The 26925-nt window shown below is 28.1% G+C and overlaps 5 protein-coding genes across 7 annotated transcripts; 3 read left to right on the top strand and 2 right to left on the bottom strand.

Moving 5' to 3' along the window:
• The first annotated feature begins 4 nt into the window (after positions 1-4).
• LOC123272828 (U6 snRNA-associated Sm-like protein LSm3) lies at positions 5-1365 on the top strand. The gene is made up of 3 exons (XM_044739826.1): positions 5-159; positions 240-347; positions 1114-1365. Exons 1-3 carry the CDS (start codon positions 139-141, stop codon positions 1294-1296), a joined length of 312 nt encoding a protein of 103 aa, XP_044595761.1. The 5' UTR covers positions 5-138; the 3' UTR covers positions 1297-1365.
• A 2-nt stretch (positions 1366-1367) lies between these two features.
• LOC123273437 (sperm flagellar protein 1-like) lies at positions 1368-3170 on the bottom strand. Its single transcript, XM_044740836.1, has 2 exons — positions 3014-3170; positions 1368-1876 (listed from the first exon to the last, which is right to left on the bottom strand). The coding sequence occupies exons 1-2, from the start codon at positions 3135-3137 to the stop codon at positions 1368-1370; spliced, it is 633 nt and encodes a 210-aa protein (XP_044596771.1). The 5' UTR covers positions 3138-3170.
• On the top strand, positions 2949-8941 carry LOC123272821 (putative inorganic phosphate cotransporter). The gene is made up of 9 exons (XM_044739819.1): positions 2949-3372; positions 3586-3922; positions 3996-4051; positions 5914-6134; positions 6364-6597; positions 6680-7144; positions 8001-8133; positions 8193-8434; positions 8503-8941. Exons 3-9 carry the CDS (start codon positions 4030-4032, stop codon positions 8677-8679), a joined length of 1494 nt encoding a protein of 497 aa, XP_044595754.1. The 5' UTR covers positions 2949-3372; positions 3586-3922; positions 3996-4029; the 3' UTR covers positions 8680-8941.
• On the bottom strand, positions 8918-12305 carry LOC123272820 (5-methylcytosine rRNA methyltransferase NSUN4). Of its 2 annotated transcripts, none has more exons than XM_044739817.1 (6): positions 12127-12305; positions 11244-11429; positions 10565-11171; positions 9564-9850; positions 9185-9447; positions 8918-9099 (listed from the first exon to the last, which is right to left on the bottom strand). In XM_044739817.1, the coding sequence occupies exons 1-6, from the start codon at positions 12205-12207 to the stop codon at positions 8955-8957; spliced, it is 1569 nt and encodes a 522-aa protein (XP_044595752.1). In that variant the 5' UTR covers positions 12208-12305; the 3' UTR covers positions 8918-8954. The 2 variants fall into 2 exon arrangements, with proteins under 2 accessions (XP_044595752.1, XP_044595753.1); XM_044739818.1 differs by having other exon boundaries at positions 11244-11425; positions 12123-12305.
• Positions 12306-12438: 133 nt separating this feature from the next.
• On the top strand, positions 12439-25018 carry LOC123272816. Of its 2 annotated transcripts, none has more exons than XM_044739809.1 (9): positions 12439-12641; positions 15787-16004; positions 16596-16846; positions 17651-18547; positions 19866-20217; positions 21709-22114; positions 22212-22471; positions 22607-22791; positions 24382-25018. In XM_044739809.1, exons 2-9 carry the CDS (start codon positions 15903-15905, stop codon positions 24443-24445), a joined length of 2517 nt encoding a protein of 838 aa, XP_044595744.1. In that variant the 5' UTR covers positions 12439-12641; positions 15787-15902; the 3' UTR covers positions 24446-25018. The 2 variants fall into 2 exon arrangements, with proteins under 2 accessions (XP_044595744.1, XP_044595745.1); XM_044739810.1 differs by lacking the exon at positions 12439-12641 and adding an exon at positions 12782-12863.
• Positions 25019-26925: the final 1907 nt, after the last annotated feature.

Consider the following 26925-nt stretch of genomic DNA (forward strand, 5'->3'; position numbering starts at 1 on the left):
CTTTTGTCAGCCACCCGGTTGCTTTACTGCAAATCAAAACATCTTTGAAATCTCGCGCAGTTTTTTATTGATTTAAATTAATCTAAATAATTATTATTGTTGAGGAATTATTTTTTTTTTTAATAATTATTACAAAAAATGGCGGATGAAGCGGAGCAGGTAATTTTTAGTTTTGACTTTTCTGAGTGTTGGAAAAAGATTAAAAAATATTCTAACCTATATTATTGTTTTTTACGCAGATTCTGGCGATCAATGTCAAGGAACCTTTGGATTTGATTAAATTGAGTATTGATGAGAGAATTTATGTCAAAATGAGGAATGAACGTGAATTACGAGGACGTTTACATGTAATTTTTTATAATTTATTAGTTTTTGTTTAATAATTTTAGTAATTATTTTTTTTTAAGGTTTTAAATTAGCTGATTTTTTAAAATTTTTTCGATTTTTGTAATTAAAAAATTATTAAGAAAAAAATTTAATTAAAAAATTCACTTGCTGATAATGACACTGAAGTTGACAGAAATTATAAATTATTTTTATAATTTATTAGCAGTAAAATTATTATAAAAAAATTTAATAAAAATATTTTACATGTGAAAATCAAGAAAAAAATAATTTGAAATTCTTAAAAACATTTTTATTATTGTTATTGATTTTTCATAAAAGATTTTAAAATTGACAAGTGTCAGTTGACTTCATGACAATGAAAATTAAGTTAGCCGACATTTAAAAATTTTTTAATTTTTTTTATTGAAAAAATGACCAAAAAAAAAATTTCATTTGTAAAAAACTTTAAAAACTATAAGTGCAATTTTTTAAAAATATTTGTTGTTCTTATTTAATTATTAAAAAAAAATCAAAACATTAAAAATGTCGGCTAACTTTAGTATCATTCATGACATTAAAATTAGCTATCACTTGACCATTTTCTAATTTTTTTTAACAAACAAATTTGTTCCAAAAAATTATTTTTTAATTATTAAAATTTCTACTTGTTAATTTTTTTTGCTATAATTTATTTGTTACAAAAATTCTTAAAATTATTGAGTATCTGCTAAATTAATTTTCATGCTAACTTCAGTGTCATTTGCTGATATTAAATTTTTTTTACAGGCTTATGATCAACATTTAAACATGATCTTGGGAGATGCCGAAGAAACGGTAACGACTGTCGAAATTGACGAAGAAACCTACGAAGAAGTTTACAGAACAACCAAAAGAAATATCCCAATGTTGTTTGTCCGTGGAGATGGTGTTATTTTGGTTTCACCGCCTAGTATGCGCGCTCAGTGTTGAAGTTAAAATATATATTTACCCAAATGTCAATCAACACTCAAAGGCATTAAATAAGCTTTATATAAAAAATTTCACCGAGTTTTATTCATCGTTACAAACTTAAATCTCACTAATTGCGCAGAAAGGTCTTTAATTTTCTGTTCTTTCAGCTGAAGAAGATATTCTAGTTGCCTAATTTTCTCATTAAGCTTATCAACAAGTTCATTTTTTTCTTCTAGCTCCCGCTTAAGCTTAAAAATGACTTTTTTGGGCTTGACCTTGCTCTGGGTGTCTAGATTGAAGATTGTGTGGACTCGGTCGATGTCCTGCTCATCAACAGAGTACAATGACGCACGCTCGTCGTTACAGTCATAGCAAATTTTATTTTTAACTTTCAACAACAAGTTTTCGATTGCCTTATCTTTACACGTAGCAAGTTCGTTAATTTGTTTATCATCCAATTTAAGACTTATTCTTGATAAAACTTTTTTATTAAGCGTTCTCCAATTGTCAAGCTTCTTAGCGAGACTATTACCGTGGTAATAATTGTGAAGATCGACGTATCTTGGATAATACTTTTTTAACAACTCCGCCATAAATACTAGATTAAATTTAAGTAAAACAAACAGAGTAAAAGTTATGTCAATATCTTAAAAATATATTAATTCTATAATTAAGGTAAAAGACCCAGTTATTGACACTGGCCTAATTGTTTGACACTTGGAATTTTAGTCTAATTAAAAAAATAAAATGTTCCCAAAAAATTAATTATCTTAAAATTTATATTTATTAATTTATTAGAGTTGATTATTTTTTTAATTAAAATAAAATTGCAAGTGTCAATAATTAGGCCAGTGTCAATAACTGAGTCTTTTATATACCTTATAATTACGAATACCAAAAATAAAATTTTTTCCTATCGTTAATCTAATGTTTTATTGTTTTACGTAATTTACTCAATATTCTATCTTTTTTTACTTTAATCTGCTTGCTTTTTTAACATTATATTTTTTACTCTCTATAGCGAAAAAAAAAATTAACTTGAATCAAGAAAAAAATTCTTGAACTTAGAAAATAATTTATGAAAATTAATTTAGTAGTTATTTAATAATTAAAAAATTTTTCTAATATATAAATTACTGCATAAAAAAAAATGAGAAAAAAAATTAACATTTAGAAATTTTGATAAATTAAAAACGCAATTTTTTAAAAATCATTTTTCGGAACAAATTTTTTTGTTAAATGAAATTAAAAAATGGTCAAGTAACAGCTAACTTTAATATCATAAATAATTTTGAAAAGTTTCATTGCCTTGAATCAAGACGAAAAATTCTTGAATCAAGTAAAATTTACTTAAACTAAGAAAAATTTCTTATTTTAAGAATTATAATACTGGTCAGCTGACATCTGATGATTTTTATAATTTTTTTTTGACAATTAAATTATTGAAATAAAAATCTTCTAAAAAATTCCACTTGTAGATGTCAAACAAATTTATTGTTGTCTTTTTTTTAGTTTTTTTTTTTTTAATACCTAGTTATTTATTTGTTGTAAAAATCCAAAAAATGACAAATGTCTGCTGAATTAAGAATTTTTCAACTCAAGTCAAGAAGATGAAGTTCTTCAAAATTATTTACTTGATTCAAGTAAATTTTTTTTTCTGTGTACATATGATATATAAAGCCGATTGGCGTCTGTTTTCTAATAAATAAATACATAATTAGATTAAATGAAATACCGGCATTAGAAAAATCTCTGGCAATATTTTTTCGCGGGCGTGAGAAAGTTATTTGATCCAGCCAGATGTTAATTCCGTAAAAGCTTTCATCACTTAGCTCATCTGTATTAATACACCAGCTCATTATTTATAAGAAGAGCGACAGCTTAAATCTCGGTTAATGTCAGTTGTATCTGTCATATTTATGTTCTATATACAATACTCTTGACCGTTGTTAAGGACACAAGTACTTTGAACTTGCAGCTTATAGCTCGTAGCTTAGACAATTGCGCAATCCATTTGAACGTGACGCGTTAAGTTGATGTAATATCCTTTAACATTTCGGTATAACAGCGCAATCCTACATCATCCCTTAAAAGGTTTGTAAATATTTATAATAATAATAAATAATTATTATAAAAGTGAAATTATTAATGAAAATTAATTTAGTAATTTTAAGAATTTTATAACAAATAAATTATGGAAAAAAAATTGACATGTAGAAATTTAAAAAAATTAAAAATGTAATTTTTTGGAACAAATTTTTTTGTTAAATAAAATTAAAAAATTATTAACAAAAATTTATATTTCAGTTTTTTGGTTGATAAAAAATAAGAAGAAGGGGATAATATAAGTTAAGAAGAAAAACTTTACTTGAAGGATCGATGAACCCTCGACTGATATAATAATGATAATAATACCCCATATTACTTGTATTTTACGTCCAATCCAAATCAACAAGTCTCACATGCGCATTTTACCTGTATGGGTGATGGGTATTGGTAGTGGTAGTTTGTAAGGTATATTTATAGACGCGCACGCTGCCGCGCCTGGCAATGTTCTTCCAAATCTCCAAAAGACCCAAGTCTTATGTCACATCTCTGCCTCTTCAGTACGCACGTACGCAGTTGCTCAGTTTAATATTAAACGGTATTTATTTTAACCATCTAAATCAATATTTTTTTATTTCAATAGTAATCTAATACAATAATTAATTCCGCAGATAAAGTGCCGGTAATTTTTATTCAAAAGTTGCGATGGCTGTTGAAACTCTGGATTGTAAGTACTTTTTACAAATTTAAGTAAAACTAATTTTTTTTCCAAATTTATTATCATTATTAAAAATTAAATTTCATTAATTTAAAGGGATGATGGGGAAAGAAGTGAAATGTCATAATTCGACCTTTTGACCTTGCGTTTCTTCCCTCCAGATCGATGTAAGCGCGCGAAATTTACTACATGCGGGTCTTGAAACACTTATATTTAATTTACATTTCAATAGAATAAATTTAATTTATAAATCTTTGAGTTGATTCAATTGTTCATTTAATTGAATTAGAAAAATAATATTATTATTATTAATAATTAATCCAGATTTAATTAAATAGAAAATTAGTTCTGACGTAAATTGATAAAGTGAAAATCCACGTGAATACATTGCATCATATCATTTATTCCTACTAATTACTTTTACGTTAGCCTCATAAAATAAAACGTACAAGACTTCTTACGCCTAAGAGCGTCCTACGTGACTACTGACACGGGGCCCCATAATTCCTTTTTTATCTATACTGCTGATGAAATATTAAGGTAGTACTACCGGTTTTAGAATTTGTGTTTAGAATTTAATGAAATTTGGCATATTGGTACTTTATAATATCATAGTTAAGCAGTAAAATTTTTGGAAGCCTGGCGAGTCCTGAAAAAAAGATATTAATATTTACATATTTTTGCCTTTACCATTGATCCTTATGGAAAATTACAGACTTTATTCTATTTCACAAAACTGGACGTTCAGATTCTTATAAAAATTGAGACGAGAGAAAATAACATCTAGAATATATTTAATAACAATCAGTACGGTTTCCGAGCATATGAAAATATTTATCAATAAAAAACATTCAAAATTTGTCTCTGTCTCTCTTTCTCCAACGTGATTTAATATAAGGAAATCTACTACGTTAACCAAATAAAGTTAGATTTTAGGATTTTACTCTTGTGGTAACGGTAGTACTACCTTAATGTCATACCGATATTTATTTTTTTTTTTTAACATTCAAAAAATTAATAACTTAACTTAACTTTGTTTGAACTGCTCAAATTTTAATTTTAATTATAATTATTATTATTCTAATAATTATTACTTTTCAATAGAATTAAGAGTTATATATATTTTTTCTAATAACTATTTTAAAAAACTGTAATTATTGATATATGTTCACAGGAAGCAAAAGCTCCATAATAAATTAAAATGAATAATTCTTTTATTTTAATAAATAAATTCTTACCATAGATACGCATTATTTTTCAATAATAGATATTACGCTTTACTTAACATGTGTAGTGATTGATTGAGAGAAAAATTTATGACATTAAAGTTAGCAATCACTTTATCACTTTTTTTATTTTATATACCAAAAAAATTTCTCCCGAAAAATTATTTTTAAAAAATTTCATTTTTAATTTTTTTAAATTTCTTCGTCAATTTTTTTTTTTTCCATAATTTATTTGTTACAAAAACTATTAAAATTATTAAATATATTCTAAATTAATTTATGATACTAAAGTTAGCCAACGTTAAAAAATTTTTCTAATTTTTTTTAACAATTAATTGCACGTATAATTTTGCAAATTTTTTCTTTTAATTTTATAGTAACAATTTTTTCAATAAAAATAATTATAAAAATTTTCAGATGTCGGCTAATTTAATTTTCATAAAAATTTATTGTTATAAAACAATTTTTTTTAAGGTTTGAAAATTCTTAATCCCATATTTTGGGATACAATCTCTAAAAATCAAAAAATAATTTTTTTTTTATATTTACATAACTTATTTGTACTTCTATAAATACATAATGAGTAATAAATACCACAGCATGACCTTATAATATAAACAATTAATAAATTCTTCTCTCTTTCAGTGGCAGGAAGCGTCCATCAACGTCCACCAAAATCATGCTTCCCTATCCGATATCTTATGGCGGTGCTAGGTTCTATCGGTCTAGCCATAATTTATGGATTCAAGGTCAATGTCAGTATAGCCATTGTCGCAATGGTAAATCATACGGCACTTAAAGGCCCCAGAAATCTCACATCAATCAACGAGACAGTGAACTTCAATGTGACATCTAAACCTCAAGAAGTAAATATAACCACAGTGTAATATAAATACACCAAGTTTATAAATACAAACATACATTTGTTTTTCTTAGTTCTTACTCTACTACATATTTAAATTAAAAGTAGGGCATGTTATACGCGCGTTTTTTTATAAATATGTAGAAAGTCAATTTATCTAGGAAGTAGAGCGGCGAGAATAATTGTAAATTATAATTTACAATGCTTCATTATTGTTTTCTTCTTTGCACTAGGACGGACCATTCCTCTGGGATGGAAGCATGCAGGGCATTATTTTATCAGCATACTTTGCTGGATATTTAGTTTCGATGTTTCCTGGCGGACGGATGTCTGAATTAGTGTCTGCGAAGTGGGTGATGAATAGCGCAGTTCTTCTCAATGTTGTGGCTTCTGTGTTGTCACCACCCGCAGCTTACGGGCATTACTGGCTGTTTGTCTTCATGAGATTTCTTCAAGGAATCGGTGGAGTAAGTCTTGAACATAAATTATTTATTATTTATATTTATACTTCCTCTGACATGAATTTAATAATTTATTTATCTACTTCAGGGTGTCAGCTTCCCAGCGATGCATGTTATGATTTCCAAGTGGGCGCCTCCAAATGAGAGAAGTGTCTTGACGTCAATCATCTACGCGGGAACGGCACTTGGAACTGTGATCGCGACATTGCTGTCAGGGATAATCGCTGCTAGTATGGGCTGGGAGTGGGTATTTTATATTGAAGGACTCCTTTGTCTTATTTGGTGTACTGCCTGGTGGCTGATGATTGAAGACTCTCCAGAACAGCAGCGTAGACTCATCAGCCAAGAAGAAAAGAATTACATCCTTAAATCGCTTGGTCAGATTGAAAATACGGAACATCATAATTTGGCAGTTCCTTGGGGACAAGTTATTAAATCTATACCTTTTCTCGCGATCTTGGTTTCACACTTCTGCAGCAATGTTGGGTGGTACATGATGCTCACACAACTTCCAACCTACATGAAGCAAGTTTTACACTTTGATTTGAAATCGGTAAGATTATTTTAATTTTTATGACATTGAAATTAGGCATTTGACAAGTTTTAGATTTTTCTTAAAATATATTCTAGGTCTAGAAAATTATTTTAAAAAAATTTCATTTATAATTTAATAGACCTAAAGATGGAAATTTTAAAATAAAATTTTTTTGGTAATGTATTAGATAAAAAAATTTTTTAAATTATCAAATGTCTTTAAATTTCAGTATAATTAATTAATGACAAATTGGCACACTTGAAAATTTTTTTATTTTTCTTAAAAAATTAAATAGGTCTAGAAAATTATTTAAAAAAAAAATTTCATTGATAATTTAATAGAACTTCTAAAACTGGAAATTTTTAAATAAAATTTTTTTAGTAATTTATTAGATAAAAAAAAATTTTTAATGATCAAATGTCTCAATTTCAGTATAATTAATTAATGACATTGAAATTGGCACACGACAATTTTTGTATTTTTCTTAAAAAATTAACTAGGTCTAAGAAGTTATTTTTATTAAATTTCATTTATAATTTAATAGACCTAAAGATAGAAATTTTAAAATAAAATTTTTTTATTAATTTATTAGATGAAAAAATTTTATTTAATTATCAAATGTCTCTAAATTTCAGTTTAATTAATTGATGACATTGAAATTAGCAGACACTCGACAATTTTTTTATTTTTCTTAAATAATAAACTAGGTCTAAAAAAATTGCATTTATAATTTTATAGAGCTTCTAAAGATAGGAATTTAAAAATGAATTTTTTTAGCTATAATTCATCAGATAAAAAAATTTCTAAAATTTATCAAATGTCTCTCAATATCAGTAGTAGTTATTTTATTTTAACATTGATAAATTATTTACAGAATACAACACTCTCTTCTATTCCGTACTTATGCATGTGGCTCTTCACGATGGCCATCAGTAAAATATTAGCAATATGTGAGACAAAGAACTGGATTTCTAGAACTTTTTCACGAAAAATTGGAACCTTCTGCAGTAAGTATTTAAATTAAATTAAATTAATTCAAATTGGCTAATAAATTAAAAATTTAAAGGCTCTGTAATACCAACAATCTGCTTGATTGTCGTGGCGTTCGCTGGAAACAATCGAGAAGTAGCTGTTACATTTATGACCATTGGAATAACTTCAATGGGTGCTATGTACAGTGGATTTCTAGGCAACCACATTGATATCGCTCCTAACTTCGCTGGTACTCTAGTAGCAATAACAAATTTCTTCGCGACTATTCCGGGAATTGTTATGCCAATTATTATCGGGCATATTACTTCAAAAGATGTAAGCATTAAATTAATTTAGCTCTCAATACTAAGTATGATTTCATTTTACAATAATTTTTTTTTCAGCCTTCAATCGCTACATGGAGAATTATTTTCTACATAACTTCTGGATTTCTGCTGATTGAAGTAGTGGTCTTCAGTATTTTCGGGTCGAGTAAAGAAGAATCTTGGAATAAAGTAAAGTCTCACGACGAAGAAATAAGCGATCAAACTCTCCCTCTCGAGGAAAAAAACAGACACTAATTTAAATTGTATTTATTTATAACTGATTAATCAATGACATCACGTTGATCTCTTGCATGAGTATATTAATCAACGAAATCACTAAAAAAAGTATTAACTAAAAATAAATACTGTTGGATATATAAATGTAGATAAAAATATTTAAGTGGGAAGTTGATTTCAGGGATACGTTTATCAAATGCGTAACTATCTTTATTTTTAAGTACAAAAAAAAAAAAAAAACAGTTTATGTAAATAATTAATAAAAATTTATTATATCTAATCTTATGTACATTTTAATTAACTCGAACTATTTTACAAAAATAAAGAGGACCCCAATTATGTTTAGGAGTCGGTACTACGATGTTACCGTATTTTAATCCAAAGTCATTTCCAAACCGATATATACAACGTAGTGGTGCTAATGCTTCATATAAGTCTCTGTAAATAAAAATAATTTATTTTTAGTAATGAAATCATTTTTTTACTTAATAAGTTATAAAAGTTCGGAAATAAAATTATATACTTGACAATCATAGTTGACTGTGTTTCTTCCCAACATTTTTTCAAAGCCATCTGAACAACTCCGTCATTTTGAATAGGACTGAGTGAACACGTTGAATAAACGACAGTACCTCCAACAGGCATAATTTTTAATGCCTGTAATAAAATTTCTGTTTGAAGTTCTGGCAGCAAAAGCCTTTCTTTGATTCTAGATGGTTTGAATAAATTGTTTTCTTCTGTATGAAGATTGAGACGGTCGGTAGTGCATGGTACATCAACTAAAATCTAAAATAAAAATTATAAAATATTTTGGTAATTACTTAAAATAAAATAATTTAATTTATATTTAAATGAAATAAATAAATAAATAATCGTTGCAATTGATCCACTAAAAGGTATACCTTAGTATAAATATTTTCATCATCAATGCCTCTGGCATCCTTATTAGTTAAGAACAATCTTCCTTCCCAGTGATCAAGATTACCCAAGTATTCGTTCATGACATCTTCTAAATGATGTAAACGACTCAATTTACTGTCATTACAGACCAAGATTTGTGGATATAGAGTTTGGAGCGCAACAAGAGATTTTCCACCTGGTGCAGCACACATATCAAGCATCGTGTCACCTGGCTTGAGACCCAAAGCTAGTACAGGAAGAATTGAAGCTCCGTCCATCAAATAATAATCTGAAATTAATTATTTATTTATTTATTTATTTGTAAAGAAACGCCCTCGGCAATTTATAACAATATGTCACATTTTCATGTGTAGAATGTTTAGTAATGATTATATACTAGGGTGTACCAAAATTCAACTTCCGTGATGTGTTTAAGCATTTCCTGAGATATTTTGAGCGTCAGGGATTTATATGATTATCATAGAATTTTTTAATAGGAGTTTTGTTTAGGCATTTTTGCTGAAATTTCAAAATTTCAAAATTTGGCCAAACAAAACTCCTGTTAAAAGCGGAACTCAAAATTCAAATTTTAAGAGGTCCATCACTGAAGTTTAAATTTAGCACACCCTATTATATACAATAAATAGCATCTGTAAAGAAAAGATAGGTTTAAAAAATTTAAGAAATTAAAAAAAAATTTAAAAGAAGAGAAAAACAAAACAACCCTGATTAAAAAAAAAAAGTATTGAGACAAAGAAAAAAGTATTGAAAAGTATTGATTTCCTAGTCAATCCAATACTTTTCAATGTTTATTCCTTTGTCTCAATACTTTTTTTTATTCAGAGAAGAAAAAAAATTTTTAGTAATTAATAATTGATAGTATATAGCTGATAGTTTATAATCATTATTTTTATACCTGGAATGTTATTATTTTAAACATTATTATTATGAAACTTAATTTCACGATCAGTCAAATAAAAATAATTAAAAACCTTTAAATTACCAAAAGTGCCATTTAATGAACGTCTTGGAGGAGGAAACCTTGAATTATTTCCTTCCTCAAAAGCGAAAATCTTTAAATGCTCCGGAAATTCAATCGTTGACTCAGGCTCGACCCTAACTTGAAACTCAGAACCCTCTTTGTAATGTTGATACGGATCTGACTCAAGAATATAGTCATCCAGACCTTTGAGTTTCGTCGCAGGAATAAATTCCTGCAAAGCTGCAGAGGTCAAGCCAGTCGACGGTTTGATAATACGGTTCTCGTCAACCTTAACAGACTTTAAATCCTCTTCTATCGGTCTCATCTGCGACGGCTCCAGTAGTTTTTTTATTTTCGGCACTTCGTCTTCATAATTTTCGTCCTCATTTTGTTTTTCCTTACTATCAATGAACTGTCCAGCAGCATCATAGTCGGGAGGAAACAGTGACTGCAATTCTTCTTGAGCTCTAGATTTTAATCTTTCAGCAATCGCTGATTGACTGACTAGCTTTAGTTCGGAGTCTGGTTTCTTTTGTGGTGGAACTTTGTCACCTCTTCTTCTCAATCGTTCTTCATAGTTTTCTTTGTGGACTCTATGCAAGTCGCTTACATTCAGAGCTCCTAATAACTAGAAAAAATAAATAATAACATAGAAATAATTAACATGGAATTAAATAATTTTAGTGTAAAAAATATTTACTTGAAGCTTTTGAACAATTGGTTCAGTATCTGCAAAATTATTGACAACTGCTACGTATTTATGAGTTTCACACAACATCGCTTCTCTGATAGTTGGCCACATCGACCTATATATTGTTTGATAAAAGTCATCAAAATAAGCCAAAGCTTTTTCTTTCGGTAAATTTTGTTTAATTCTTAACGCTTGCTGAAAATAAAATATCAATTTTAAAATTTGAAAAAAAAATCTGACAGTTTTTTAATATGATATTAAAGTTAGCTTGACCATTTTTCAATTTTATTTAACAAAACAATTTGTAGCGAAAAATTATTTTAAAGAAATTGCATTTTTAATTTATTAAAATTTCTAAATGTCAATTTTATTATGCAGTAATTTAATTATTAGAAAAATTATTAAAGTTATTAAATTAATTTTCATTTTTTTAATTTTTCATGAAACTAAAGTTAGTCGACATTAATAAATTACATGAAAATTAAATTAGCCGATATCTGAAAATTCTTGTAATTTATTTTATTGAAAAATTATTAAAAGAAAAAATTTCACATGTAGAAAATTAAAAAAATTATACGTGCAATTTTTTTAGTTCTAATTTAATTAATAAGAAAAATCAAACATTTTTGACCGTCGACTAATTTTAGTGTCTTATAAATTACTACTAAGAAAACATTTTTAAAAAAATTACAATAACTTTTTGACAAATCTACAAGTGAAATTTCTTATAATAATTTATTTGTTAAAAAAAATCATCATATGTCAGCTGATTTTATCATAATTTATTCAACAAATAAAAAAACTAAAAATTTTTATACTAAAATTTAATTTAAAATAATAAAATAAATATCAGACGTCTTTTAGTATTTTTATAAAAGAAAAACCAACATACCCATTTACCAATACCATGTTTATACCTCCTGGGCTCTCTAATTAAAGAACCAACTTTAATCTTCCTTAAAATATATGTCATTTTATAAAAATACAAATAAACAATTATTAACTAAACAATGACAACATTCTCTGTCCTGAAAGGTTAAAAGTTAAAACCATGCTTGTTTTGTCTGTCTTACCAACAATGAACTGTCTCCAAAAATCCCTAGCTAGTGAGAAAATAAAAAACTACCTAGTGAAATCAGTTGGCCAGCCTGTTCTATCAGTCGTAATTATTTTTCTGCGTACTCGTCTGCGTCAAAAAGGATGACAGCTCTCGAGCGGCGCGTTGTTGACATTCGAGTGAAAACCGCGATAAATTTCTGATCCCGTGTGTGACCGATTCCTGTTTTAAAAAAAACTGACACCAGCTGAATGCTACACAAATAAAAACAGTTATAATTACTGGCTCAATGTGTAATTGAACTGTATTAAAAAAGTGTTTATATATTTTAATGTTTCAGTTTTTAAAAAGTGAGTAATAAAACTTTTTATGTCACATTATTGCTCCCACTTCCCGGTTGGATGGACTAGTCTAGAGGTTGAGGTTTTTTTATAAAAAGACGCTGATCAAAGGGCTTGGCCTTTAATCGTGCACTCTGCTGTTAAATTAATGTAATGTCTAATGTCCAAGCACTGGCCCTGTAGACGCTTTTCCTTGTTTACCTTTTATAAGCTCAAGCTCCATATTGATCAGTTAAGTAATATCCGAATTAGTCGTGAAGGGTGTCGTAATTACACTACACTATTTTTTTTTAATTTATTATTTAATAAATTATTTTTAAAATATTTATTATCCTTTTTTTTTTCAGATAAAGAAAAAAAATTAAAATATTGAATAATTTTTAGAATTTTTCTTAACAAATAAATTATGGAAAAAAAAATAATATAAAAAAAATTGACGTAGAAATTTTAAAAAATTAAAAATAATTTTTTCGAGCAAATTTTTTTGTTAAAAAAAATTGAAAAATTCTCTAGACTGCTAACTTTAATTAAAATATTTAATAATAAATTTAGCAGATATTTAATAATTTTTTTTAATAAATAAATTATGGCAAAAAAAATTGATATGTAGAAATTTTAGAAAATTAAAAATAATTTTTTGGAGCAAATTTATTTGTTAAAAAAAATTAAAAAATTCTCTAGACTGCTAACTTTAATTAAAATATTGAATAACAAATTTAGAAGATATTTAATAATTTTTAGAATTTTTTTTAACAAATAAATTATGGAAAAAAAAAATTGACGTAGAAATTTTAAAAAATTAAAAATAATTTTTTAGAACAAATTTTTTTATAAAAAAAAATTAAAAAATTCTCTAGACTGCTAACTTTAATGTCATAAATGAATATTTTATATTCTTCACATGCAATATGGATTAAATATAATTCATTTGTTACGTTATGTTTTTGTTTTTAAAAAACATCATGCCCGAGTGATTTGAGAGTTAATGTTACCACACTGCACAGTTTTCACCGCTCATACTTGCTTACAAAATCTAAATCTATATGTATATGATAGAGTACATAGACCAAAGAGGTAGATAAAGACTCAATGCTCTGGAGAGTATACTCTTTACTTTTAGTGTAGTATTCCAGTACCTAGTACCGAGTTAACTGCATACAAGTGTAAGTGTAAGTGTAAGTACATCAACATCAGTGGAGTGCAGCGTCACTTTCTAACAAAGCGCATCACCGTTTCCTAGTATTAGTTGTATGAATAAGTCAGTTCCTTTCATTTATATTTATATTTTTATTTACAATTGTATTTATATTTATATTTACAGTATTATATTATCATGTACAGTACATAGGTACTGGGTAATGGTACATAGATCCGATCGTGAATCACGAGAAACTGGATACGGATAGCAATAGTAAAGCGGGCCCCACGGGTCTTAGGAGTGGTATGGACCGGACTGATCACCGAGAATAATAACGATAATAATGATACTACATAACGAAGAATAAAGAGAGTGAGCGAGCAAGATAAATACAAGGGAGAAAGAGAAAGGAAAAATAACGAAGGGTCCCTCTCGCATGACTCGCCGTCGGGATCGATTCGCTCTCCTAAAGCCCGCGGCCTATAATTAGAAGAGCTTGCCCGTGGTCTTTTCCCGCTTTTTTTATTTCACTTTATATAGTACTACACCAGGGTATAATAATAATTATTATTATTTTTTATCAGCGGTGTTTACTATTGAGATTTTATTTAGCGCTGATAGACGTTCATTAAGGGCATGAACTCGACATCCAACGTTATTCAATACAATTGAATTACGTGAGTTCATTGACGGGTTTTGTCGATACAAGTATTATAAAATACTTGCTTATATTATAATCAGTAGTACAGCACTAGCAATAGTATTGACGTTAAACTTACATGTTGATTTTTTTTTCAGATAGAAAAAAAATTTTCTTGAATCAAATACACTGTATTAGGTATTATTATATTTACTATTTACTATATATAAGTGATTATTGATAAAAAAAATTATTATTATAATTTAATATGTACTCGTTCTATGCACAGGTGCCATACGCACCTCTATAGAATTTTTTTTGTAACGAGAATGATAATTAAAAAAAAAAAAAGTATATAATTTTGAAGAACTTGATATTCTTCAAGTAAAAATTTGTTAGTTATAATAATAATAATAGTAATAATAAATTTGCTCCAAAAAATTATTTTTAAAAAATTGAATTTTTTATTTTAAAAATTTTCTAAATGTCAATTTTTTTTTCTCATTTTTTTTGACATAATTTATTTGTTGAAAAAATTCTTAAAATTATAAAATATATTCATTATTTCATTCATCTAAATTAATTTTCATTTATTATTATTATTTTAGAAAAAAAAAATTACTCAGAATAAAAATAATTTTCATAAAAAATTTCTTAAACAAAATAAAATATTTGAATGAAATACTTAAATAAAATACTTAACATTCTTGATTTGAGTAGAAAAATTTTTGATTTAAAGAAATTTTACTTGATTCAAGAATTTTTTATCTTAATTCAAAACAATTATCCTCTTCAAAATTATATTCTTGGTTCAAGAATTTTTCTCTTGAATCAAGTTAATTTTTTTTTAAGCTTATCTGCAGATAAGCTTACGGTGTCTCCAAATAGAAGCGGACATTTAGATATTAGCAACTATTATCATAGACTTAATTCTATTGATATATCATTGCGTTTAGCGGTGTGATGTAATATATAATAATGAATAGATTATTATTATTTGTCATAGTCGTTAATTATAAGCAGAGTATATCGTCCCGGATAATCGGCAATTAATCATGCCGGTGAATAGGATGAGAACGTGACACCTGTTAGCGCATTTACTGGTGTGCAAGCTCTTTGGGCGTGTAGTCGATGCGGAGCCAAAGCTTTGAGTAGAAATCAATGTCTCGTGATGACGTTGTGTTACATTGGTGTACTAGCTCTGATGTATGAATGTTAAATACTAACTCTCGTTACTTTGTGCGTGCATCTGTGTTGCGCATGACGTATTTTTATCATAGCTCATATCACTGCTTTTTTTTTATTTTTCCTTTTAATATTTTAATAACATATTTTTTATTTTATTAATTTATGTCTCATTTTTAATTTATTTTTAGAGTGACAAGCTAAGCGTGATGGGGTGTGAGGAGTGATAACACAAGTTAGTGATCTAATAAGAATCCGGCATGATCAATTTTTGGAAAAATGTGTTAGAAACTCTGGGCGGGGAGGCATGGAAGCTGAAGGTAGCCGGCTGGCTCATCAGGGGCTCCACCACCAACTCACTTTACCACCGGGCATCCCCGGACTTGATGTCGTAAGAGCCCTGCACCAGGTGTGTTCTGTGACCAAACACCAATCCATTATATATTTAACAACTCGTAGTATATTATACACATTTATAAATATAGTACCGCTCCCACTATTATATTATTATTATTATTATTATTATTATTATCATTATCATCATCATCAATCCAACTAAGCATTTCAATTTATTTGCGCACTAATGTATACTCCCACTTAAATTCAAACGCAATGAGTCTTTACTTTGTTGTATTTTTACGTTGTATATTATAATTATGTAAAGAAGGTAGGAATAATAATTGCCCTACCTGTTGACTTGGATGATAATTATTTGTAATCTTAAATGGTAGCGGTAGCTAAAATAATTAATGTTAATTAATATTTAGGTTCTCGTCCATAAAATATTTAAAGTATTTAAATAAATTAATCTTGGAAATTTGGACAATAAATGAAGATATTAAATTATAAGAATTGGCAATTTTTATAATTTAATATCTTCATTTATTGTCCAAATTCTCAAGATAAATTTATTTAAATATTATTGTTAATGTAAATGATAATACCAATTTGATAGTTGATGTTTTTATTAATAATTTTATATTTTATGGAATGAACATAGACAATTATCTCCCTGCGATCCGCACTGGACTCATCGCGGGAGGAATTGCGTCGACTCCGAGAGATTGTTGGTGACTTTCGTGGAGAGAGCTACGTTGAGACAGTTGAACGTCTGTCGCTCGAGAACCACGTGCTGCGTCGCAGAATTCTCGACGGAGTTAAAACCGAAGCTATTAAGGATGTGTCGATTAGTTCTGCGGAAGCGGCCGCGAGGTCTAAGCTTCAGCTGTCACCAGTTTTAATTATTGAAGAGTGAGTTATCTATTTTTTAAAATTTTTTTTTTAATGTGAATTATTTTAGGAATTTTATATTAATTTTCTCGACAGAATTTCAAAAAAAAATTTATTTTAGATACTTAAAAAATATATTTAAAAAAACGGCTGTCCAATTTCAAAACACAGTAACTAACATTTATAAATTTTTCTTATTAAAAAAAAAGTTTGCCTGCCAAATTGATGAAAAATTTAATTTATGAATAGAAAATGCTTGAATATAAATATTTTTAACAAAAAATACTTGAAATTAAGTTATAAAAAATGCAGCAGTATTAAAAAAAATAAGGTATAAAAATTTAGCAGTTACATGGAAAGAACAAGATGACACTGGATATCATCCCAGATTATACTGAGTGAAAAAAAATTTCAGATAGTAGCTAAAAAAATCCAAATTATAATGCGTGATATCTGGATTATACTCATTGTAATCTGGATTATACTGATTGTAATCTGGATTATACTAGCTACTATCTGAAAATTTTTTTTTCACTCAGTATAATCTGGGATGATATCCAGTGTCATCTTATTCTTTCCGTGTACTGTGTTTTAAAATTGGGCAGCCGAAAATCTAATTATAAATTCAAAACAGACGGTGTAAAATTATTTAACATTGTTCTTTTATATTATTAAAATTAATAATATGAATGAAGGCTGGATCGCCAGAGAACCGGAGATTAAAACGTTAAATAACAATTAAAATAACAGTTTGCCGCGTAGTATTTCTATAAATAACTTTATTGCGTTAGCTTCTATTTAACTGAGTTTTATACATTCGTTCAGCTTGTCAGAAACATCGCAACCAGTAATGAGTACCGTCATGGACACTGAACCAGAGAATACGCCAAAGGATTTGGACCAGGCGGAGAGCCAAATAAATGTTGAACAGCCGTCAATCACAGAAGAAAATAAAGATGAAAATACTTCTGTAGTAGTAATAACAGAGTCACCTAAAACTCTCCAGAGGGAACAAATAACTCCGGAGGTAAATGAAAACAAAGAAAAAGAATCTGTTGACGTTTTGGATGCTCCCGCAACGTCCAAAGAAATTTACGAGCCAGTGGACCTCCTCGACGTTCCAGATAAAGATCCTGAGGACATGAGTCTTCGCAGCGTTTCTGACGGAGACAATTCCGTGATTAGCGAAAATCCTCAGCTGCTTACGCCAGAAGTAAAACAAGAGTCGGAAAATGAGTCTGAAGAATTGGACGATATTGAGCTGATTTTCACCACCGAGGAATCCTGCCGCGACGTTGGACTTCAAGAGGACTTGGTTTCTATTATTGATACTGATCATTGGCACGGTAACAATAGTAATACCAATAATAATAATAATAATAATAATAACAACGACTCTACCACCAACAATAACAATACTGGCGAACAACCAATGTTGGCGAAGTACAAGACCGCGGACGAGGCTGGAGTCTGCAATGGCGACAGGATTGTCGGCAGTTCCGTCGACGAACCGGTGTCTTCTCAGAGCTCGTCAATCGACCGTGAAGAAAGTGTCGATCGCTTTGACGAAAGTTCAAACACAAGGTTAAACAAAATGTGGTCACAGTGTTCGGTTCTTGTGGAAACTGACATCAGCAAGTGTGGCGTTGTCGAAGAACCAGAACACGCGGCGAAACATGCCGCGAGAAGAAATACTCTTGCTGCTCCACCGACCGCATACAGGTGAGATTTTTATTTATTTTATATTGTATTTTTTTTTAATAGATAAACGTATTCAAATGAATAGGTATATAGATATGTGCAAATATAATATTCAAATTTCACATGGAAAGTATCATATCGAATTTAAAGCAGTATTATGTAATAGGCATCTGTTTCTCGGCGTTTGGATTCTATATTCTGTATATATATATATATATATATATATATATATATATATATAATAGTACATACTGGAAACGAAACGTTTTCTCTACTTCACTATGTCTAGTATTGATTAAATGCAACTGTACTGGAGTATTAGAGCCAACTCACCGTAAAACCTGATTGCTTTGAGATAATAAGCTCAATTGAATAATATAGATTGGCCACCATTTTTATCAATCGATTTATCTGTATTTATAATTACATAATATTGTAATTGAAATTTAAATTTAAACTATTTTTATTTTTAATTTTATACACTGAGAAAAAAAAGTACTACTCTTAAGAAAATTTTCTTGTCTCAAGAATTTATCGAATTATTTTTTGTTTAATTGAAGTGAACCTAGGGTAGAAGTACCGTTTTTGGCCACTTTAGCACCATTTTTAGCCAGTTAACATTTTAATTAATTTATAAAAAATTATAATATTATAACCATATTTTTAAAAAATTTATAATAAAACAAATTGAGTTTGTAATGGTTTATTAATACAAATTCATTTTTATCGTTTATTTAAACAATAAATTGCCATAAACGGTACAGTGGCCGCAAACGGTACTTCTACCCTATTCATTTGTTAATCTATCAAAATTAATACCAATATTTTATTATCATGATAGATATTGATCATGATTGATCAGCTGCCCAATTTTAAAACACAGTAACTGCAAAATTTTTATACCTGATTTTTTCTAGTATTGCTGCATCTTTTACAACTTTAAGATCTTAATTTCAAGTATTTTTTGCTAAAAATATTTATATTCAAGTATTTTCTATTCATAAATCAAATTTTTCATCAATTTGGCGGGCAAACTTTTTTTTATAAGAAAAATTGAAAAAAATTTTTAAATGTTAGTAACAGTGTTTTGAAATTAGGCAGCCGTGATATTCTTTTGTCAAAAAAACCAAAATTTATTTTAAACGATTCTTGAGCCAAGAAATTTTTTTCTGTAAAAAAAAAATTTTTTTTTTTCAGTGTAAGTACACTGAGAAATAATATAAAAAACATAGATTTACTCGGAAAAAATATCTCTTATTCCGGAGCACTTTATTATTTTTTATTCCAAGTTATAACTTACAAGTATATACTTATTTTTTTTATGTATAATTTTATTCAGGCCCATAATCCACCGTGAAGCTCTAGCAGCAGGTCGTAGAAAGAGCTCGACACCATTACGCCCGGTAATGGACCGGAGTTGTGGCGCAAGACGTGAATCCGGTGCACAAACAGACATTTCAGCGCTTCCTGCCCAATGGCGATCAGAAAGTTATCTGGCTCATAAAGTTGCCCATACATTTACGACTCTGCCGAGCAAATTTGCTCTTCCGACGGGTGTAGCCGGCAGACTTCGGCTCTCAGACAAGACACGCGAGGCCAGAAGAGTTATGCTCTCCGACATAAGTTTCACTAGCATGGTGCCTGAATTATCTCGCAGTGCTGATCATCTCTGTCACGATCCACATTCTCAGGTGAATATTCTTTGCAAACAATCGTTACCGTTTTACTTATGTTATTACCGCTTTTTATTACTAACACACACTTGTAAGCGAATAAAAGCGAGAGCCAAGGAAACGTGACTCACTTTGTTTTGATTCGCTTCCATGGTCTCTTAAGCGCTGACATGCACTCTACTTGCCGATGACTAATTACCACATTCATTTTTTCTCACCAATGTCTTTACAATTTACAATAGGTGTGTTCTATCTTCTATTAGCCGTAATAATATGCACTCACCGTGTATTTTACACATATCTCGTTACTACTGATCCCAATAATAATAATAATAATAACAACAACAATAATAATAATAATAATAATAATAATAATAACCATGGAGAAAAATTAATGTCCTCGTTTAACCCATTTATGTTTTATATTTACTACTTTGTAACATCCTTGCTTATTGTTTTTTTTTATTATGAAATCCAATTTTTATGTAACTATAATATTTTTTTTAATTTTACATAATTGTTTAATTTTTTTAAAATAATTATAACTCTAAAATTTAAATTTACAAGTGGGGTCTTTATTTTTGGCCATATTTACGTGAAAAATTAACATTTAAAAATTTTTTTTATTCTGCTTGTTTTTACGGCGCATTTATGATAAAAAATATAGTGAAAGAAAAAAAATAAATTCGATAGCTTTTTTTGCCTTTAAAAGTTGGAAAAAATATGACAAATAAATTACCCGACGTTTTAAATTTTGGATTGTTTCTTTATTAATAAAATTAGAATTAAAAAATATGTTTAAAAAATTGCACTTATAGTTTTTTAAGTTTTAAATAAACGAAAATTTTTTTGCAACAATTTTTTCAATAAAAAAAATTTTTAGATGTCAGCTAACTTAATTTTCATGGAAAAAATTTTGGCTCTCATGTTTTTGGATAAAATTTCTATTTTATCTTTTTTGATATATTTTTTTTTGAAAAGTACATAAAAAACATACGAAAGTCAGCTTACATTTCATGATTTTTAGGATTTTTTTAAATAAATAAATTAATAAAATAATACTTTTCTAAAAAATTCCACTTGTAGATGTCAGAAAAAATTTATTGTTGCTTTTTTTTTCAAATTTTTTTCTAATAGTAATTTATTTGTTGTAAAAATCCAAAAAATTGACAGTTGCCAGCTTCATAAAAAAACGAACAAAAAAAAATAGAGTATTACAATTTTATAAAAAATTTATAAATTTTTTTTTAAATTTGTTAAAATTGTGATAATAAATTTTTTTTTAATTGTTAATTTTTTTATGTATTTAAAAAAAGTTAAATAGAAACTTCATTCCAAAAAATTAAAATTAAAATGGTAAATAGTGGACCACTTGTAAATAATTTAATTACCTTAAATTTATTTGAGTAAGTAAAACAATTATTGTATTGATGTAATTATCGGTAAAACGTCAATCAGAATTTTCTCCACAGTAAATAAATTAACAAACTGCAATTGAATTTATCTTAGAATTGCTTCAATTCACGTGGATGTGGAATCCGCACCCCAGAGGTGAACAGACGTGAGTCACTAGGGTCACCAGCAAGTTATTGGCCCCGATGTAATCTCGGGGCCGGATTACCAAGCCCCTGTGACTGTCGATTATCAACAGATCTCTACTCCTCTCGATATCGTGGCTCCTTGACCTCAATACCCTCGCCGGGGCTTGAAGTTGTAGGAGGACCACCTCGAAGACATTCCTGGCGGGTTAATGCCGCTTCCTTTGACACTTGGAAAGTGCCAACTGCGACGTCGACACCTCGCCCAACTTGGTCTTCGATGCCCTCGTCCCCGACTCACGTCCATCCGCTTTCAGTGTCCAATAGAATTATTAAGAATCCTCCCAAGAGAACTAGATCCAAAGTAACCTTCCAAGGTATTTAATTTTTTAAAATAATTAATAAATAAAATTTATTAATAAGTAAAATTTTTATTAAAAAAATTTGCTTTGTTTTGTTTTTTTTTTATTTCAGAGTGTCCGATGATACGCGGAAGTTTGCCAAACTTACGATCTGATTTAATTGTCAGTGAGAATAGTGGTGATTCAACAGAATCGCTGATTGATGAAGCCGAAGACTACTTGAGACGTAGCATCGACTCCATGCTAACAATATCCAGCGCTGATTATTGGAGCCGACAGTCTGTTAGACGAAGAAGAGCACGAAGACACTCAGAGCCTGATTTATTTAGTGAATGGAATCCACCCCAAGATGCTCGACCTTATTTACCAAAAGTAACTTTCTTATTTCAATTAGTGTTGTTGTTGTTGTTGTTGATGTTGGTTTAGTAACTAAATTTATTCAAGAGATTAAATTATAATCAAATTCCCGTTGAAAGATATTCAAACAATTATTAACAATCTGTTAAGGTTCCACGAGATCTCAAGTTAGATCACCTTGTAAAAGTAATATCACCCGAAGGCCGCGTACTTCAAGGCAAAGTACGATACGTTGGTCCAGTTCCCGGCAGAGAAGAGATTCATGTGGGTGTCGAATTGCCAACTGAGAGCGGCTCCTCAGATGGCACGTTTCACGGACGAAGGTTCTTCGACTGGTGAGATTTTATTTCTTCAACTAGTTTCTTCAATATTTAATTTAATTAAAATTAATATTTGCAACTAGTAAACTTGCAGTTACTATGTAACATCCGTAAATTGTGAACTATGAAAAATTAAAATTTTGCTTTATTAAATAATGGTTTTTGTTAAATTGCACTGTATTTTCTTAAATATTGATATTTTTAAAGATATAAGCTCATCCCGATATTACACTCGTCAAGAGCTTTCATTTGAGTACCCACATGCATTTTGATATATTTTATATATATATATATATATATATATATATATATATATATATATATATAAATATATGAAAAATTGATGTGGGTACTCAAATGAAAGGTCTCGATGAATGTAATGTCGGGATGAGGTAATATCTTTAAAAATGTCAATAGTTGACAAGATAGCAAGGTCAGTTCTTAATTATTGACATTTTTTAAGATATAAGCTCATTCCGATGTTACACTCATCAAGAGCTTTCATTTGAATACCCACATGCATTTTTGATATATTTTTCATATATACATATATATAATATATGCAAAATTGATGTGTGTACTCAAATGAAAGGTCTTGATGAGTGTAACATCGGGATGAGCTTATATCTTTAAAAATGTCAATAGTTCATAAGAAACAAGGTGATTTCTTTAAATTGCACTGTATTTTCTTAAATATTGACGTTTTTAAAAATATAAGCTCATCCCGATATTACACTCATCAAGAGCTTTCATTTGAATACCCACATGCATTTTGATATATTTTTCATATATATATATATATATATATAATATATAAATATGTGAAAAATTGATGTGGGTACTTAAATGAAAGGTCTCGATGAGTATAACATCGGGATGAGCTTATATCTTTAGAAATGTCAATAGTTCACAAGATACAAGGTTATTTTTTAATTATATTAAATTGCACTGTACTTTCTTAAATATTGACATTTTTAAAGATATAAGCTCATCCCGATGTTACACTCATCAAGAGCTTTCATTTGAGTACCCACATGCATTTTGGTATATTTTTCATATATTCATATATATATATAAATATACAAAATATATAAAAAATTGATGTGGGTATTCAAATGAAAGCTCTTGATGAGTAGAGCATCGGGATGATCTTATATCTTTAAAAATATCAATAGTTCACAAGATACAAGGTCATTCCTTAATTATGAAACTATTTATCGCCATTGTGATTCTAATTTACTATATTGCTACCATGCAAACATATTTATTTATACAACAACAATACACATGTGTATCCTATCTAATTTAACAATAGCAGTATGCTTTTAAACTCTCCAACTACTGAATTAGCTTCGTGACAGAGGCTATTTTACTTCAAGATAACTCGTTCGTGTTCTTGGTGACCTTGCTCTGAGAAGACGTGCTCGTTTGAACTATACTAGTTGTTTGTCCCAAGACAAATCCTTAGCTTCAAGTGAAACCGGAAAATATCAAATATTTACACTTGGGAAATTATAACCCACTATAACAAATATAATAATGACTAATGACAATAATAATTAATAATAAATTTTAATGAAATGTTTGTTTAAAATATTGTTACAGTGAATCAGAACGTGCTATCTTCGTACCATTTAAAAAAGTGGTGTTAGCGTGGTGCACTACCTGACCCGAGTCAACGACCGGTTCAACCGGTACCACGATATTTACAACGCCCCGAATTTTGCTGTCCCAGTACACCATGTAAGAGAAGTTGAATTGGTCGATAATCTCAAGGAATAGTACTCTACTGATTCTATTAATATTTGCAGTGAGTAAATACAAACAAATCAACATGCATACATTCTGTGCTACAAACATTAATATTGAGTTAAGTTTAAGAATACCTTGAGATAATTCGTCGGGACATGCAAACTGAGTACAGAGAACAGAATATAATAGGGATACGAGGGTTTAATAACGACAACAATGACGACCATGACAACCACGACTATGACATTGACATTTTATTTAACCTTAAGCCGGCGACTGGAAGGAAATTATAATAAAAAACCCTTATCGATAATAATCAAAAGTATTTTTAAATGCGTAAGAAAATCATTTGTGCATCGGCAATGGCACGGAAATTTTATTTCAATAAAAATTTATTCATTAAATTATATATTAATATTATTATTAAATATCTAACGTAGATAAATAATGAATCCCGAAAAAAATAGACCTGAAAAAAATTTTAAACTTATGAAAAATTTATTTTATTTCATTAAAATTATTATAAAATAAAAATTATAATAATAATAATAATTAAATTTTTTTTATAACAAAAAATGGAGCGATCATATTAATTGATAATTAATAATAGAATATTAAATTAATTATATTAATTGATTAATTAATAATAATAGAATATTTTATCGTCAGCGAGTTTCTTGAACCAAGAAATTGTTAATTGAGTAAAAGTATTTTTTTTTTCTCAGTCTACAATTATTATTATTATAATTTTTACTTTATAATAATTTTAATAAAATAATATGAAGTTTTCATAACTTTAAAATTTTTTCCAGGTCTATTTTTTCCGATTACCAGATAAATAATATTAATATTGTCATGAGCTTTTTATTAATCATATCGGGTTGTGTGTAAATTTATTCAATGACGGATACTTAACGTAAATGTTGTGTAATAAGCTATTACAGAGGCTGAAGCTATGTATTTGTGTACTCAAGTTAAAAAAAAAAAAAAAAAAAAAAAAAATTATAATAATAAGAATAAGAAAAAAAAAAGTAAAAGAAGAATCTAACATTGTATTGTCTGTTCTTTGGATTAACACTTTGTGAGCATAATACTGTCTGTATGTATATATTATCCATCACAATTGATGATCGGTTCAATAAGTCTATTGATCTTTATTGTGTAGAGTAAATTCTCTATTAGAGTCATAAAAATACTCTGCACTGAAAATAAATAAAATAAGTTAAGTATTTATGGCAAATTGCCAACGAGGGTACCTGGTGTCAAGATTGGTGTTAACTTTATTATCATTATTAGTATAATTATGATTATGATTAGAATATTATTATTTTTTTTTTCATAACTACTGTAGAGTCGACAAGTTTAATTTAAATTGTAACAACATGACAAATTGAATATTTTTTTCAACAAAATTGTTAGGTCGTTAACTTCGACTCCTTGGAACGATTATCGTGAGAACGTCGTACCTGTTTAATAGTTTATTATTATAATTATTAACTATAATTAGCATCACATTTGAGCATGCCAATTAATTATAGTTTATGCCATTGCAGTACAACATGCGTTCAACGCACTACCATTTTTGTTTATATAAATTTAACAATTATTATTTTATTGTGATCGCGCTTTACACATCAATTAATAAATTAATTAACTTGTTAATTAATTTTATTTCATAACTAAGATGATAACTAAGTTAGTTTATATTAATAATATATATGTGTATTGTAAAAGCATATTTCAGTCTGCAGTATTTAATAAGTCGTTGACTTGCAAAGATTAAGTAATTCTTTTTTTTTTTTTTTTAATTAATTTTTATAAAATTATTTTGAGATTAAGAATTTAAAGACATTCTTAGATCTGCGCTTTTTTCATAGAAAAATTTTAATTTTTTAATAAAGTAACACTTTAATTTATTATTTAAATTAAATAATAATAATAATTATTATTATTATTTATTACGACTAAAATTTTTTAATTACTGGAGCGCTATCTAAGAACAGGCTTAAAAAAAAAAAGTATTTTGCTATGGTGCAAATTTCCCAAAGTAGTTACTTCATTTAAAAATGATTAATAATAATTAATAATATATTTTTACAAAAAAAAAAAAATCAAATCTGATCTCGTTTGTTGTAATTATTTTTATTTATTAAAAAAAAGATCATACTTATCAAAAAATTAAAGTGTTCTGGAGAAAAATAAATCAATTTATCGTAGAAGAATATTTAAAAATAAAAATAGAAGAAGAATTATATAAATATAATAGTGCCAGCTTGGATGGTCGAATTTAAAAATTATAATGCGATAAAATAATATTATGTAAACGGATAAATAATATATATGAGGGTAATTGAGCTTATCAACGACCAGAAGAGCGAGAGCAAATATATTAATAGG

Source organism: Cotesia glomerata, linkage group LG10, assembly GCF_020080835.1.
Source record: "Cotesia glomerata isolate CgM1 linkage group LG10, MPM_Cglom_v2.3, whole genome shotgun sequence".
In the NCBI taxonomy this organism is placed as follows: domain Eukaryota; kingdom Metazoa; phylum Arthropoda; class Insecta; order Hymenoptera; family Braconidae; genus Cotesia; species Cotesia glomerata.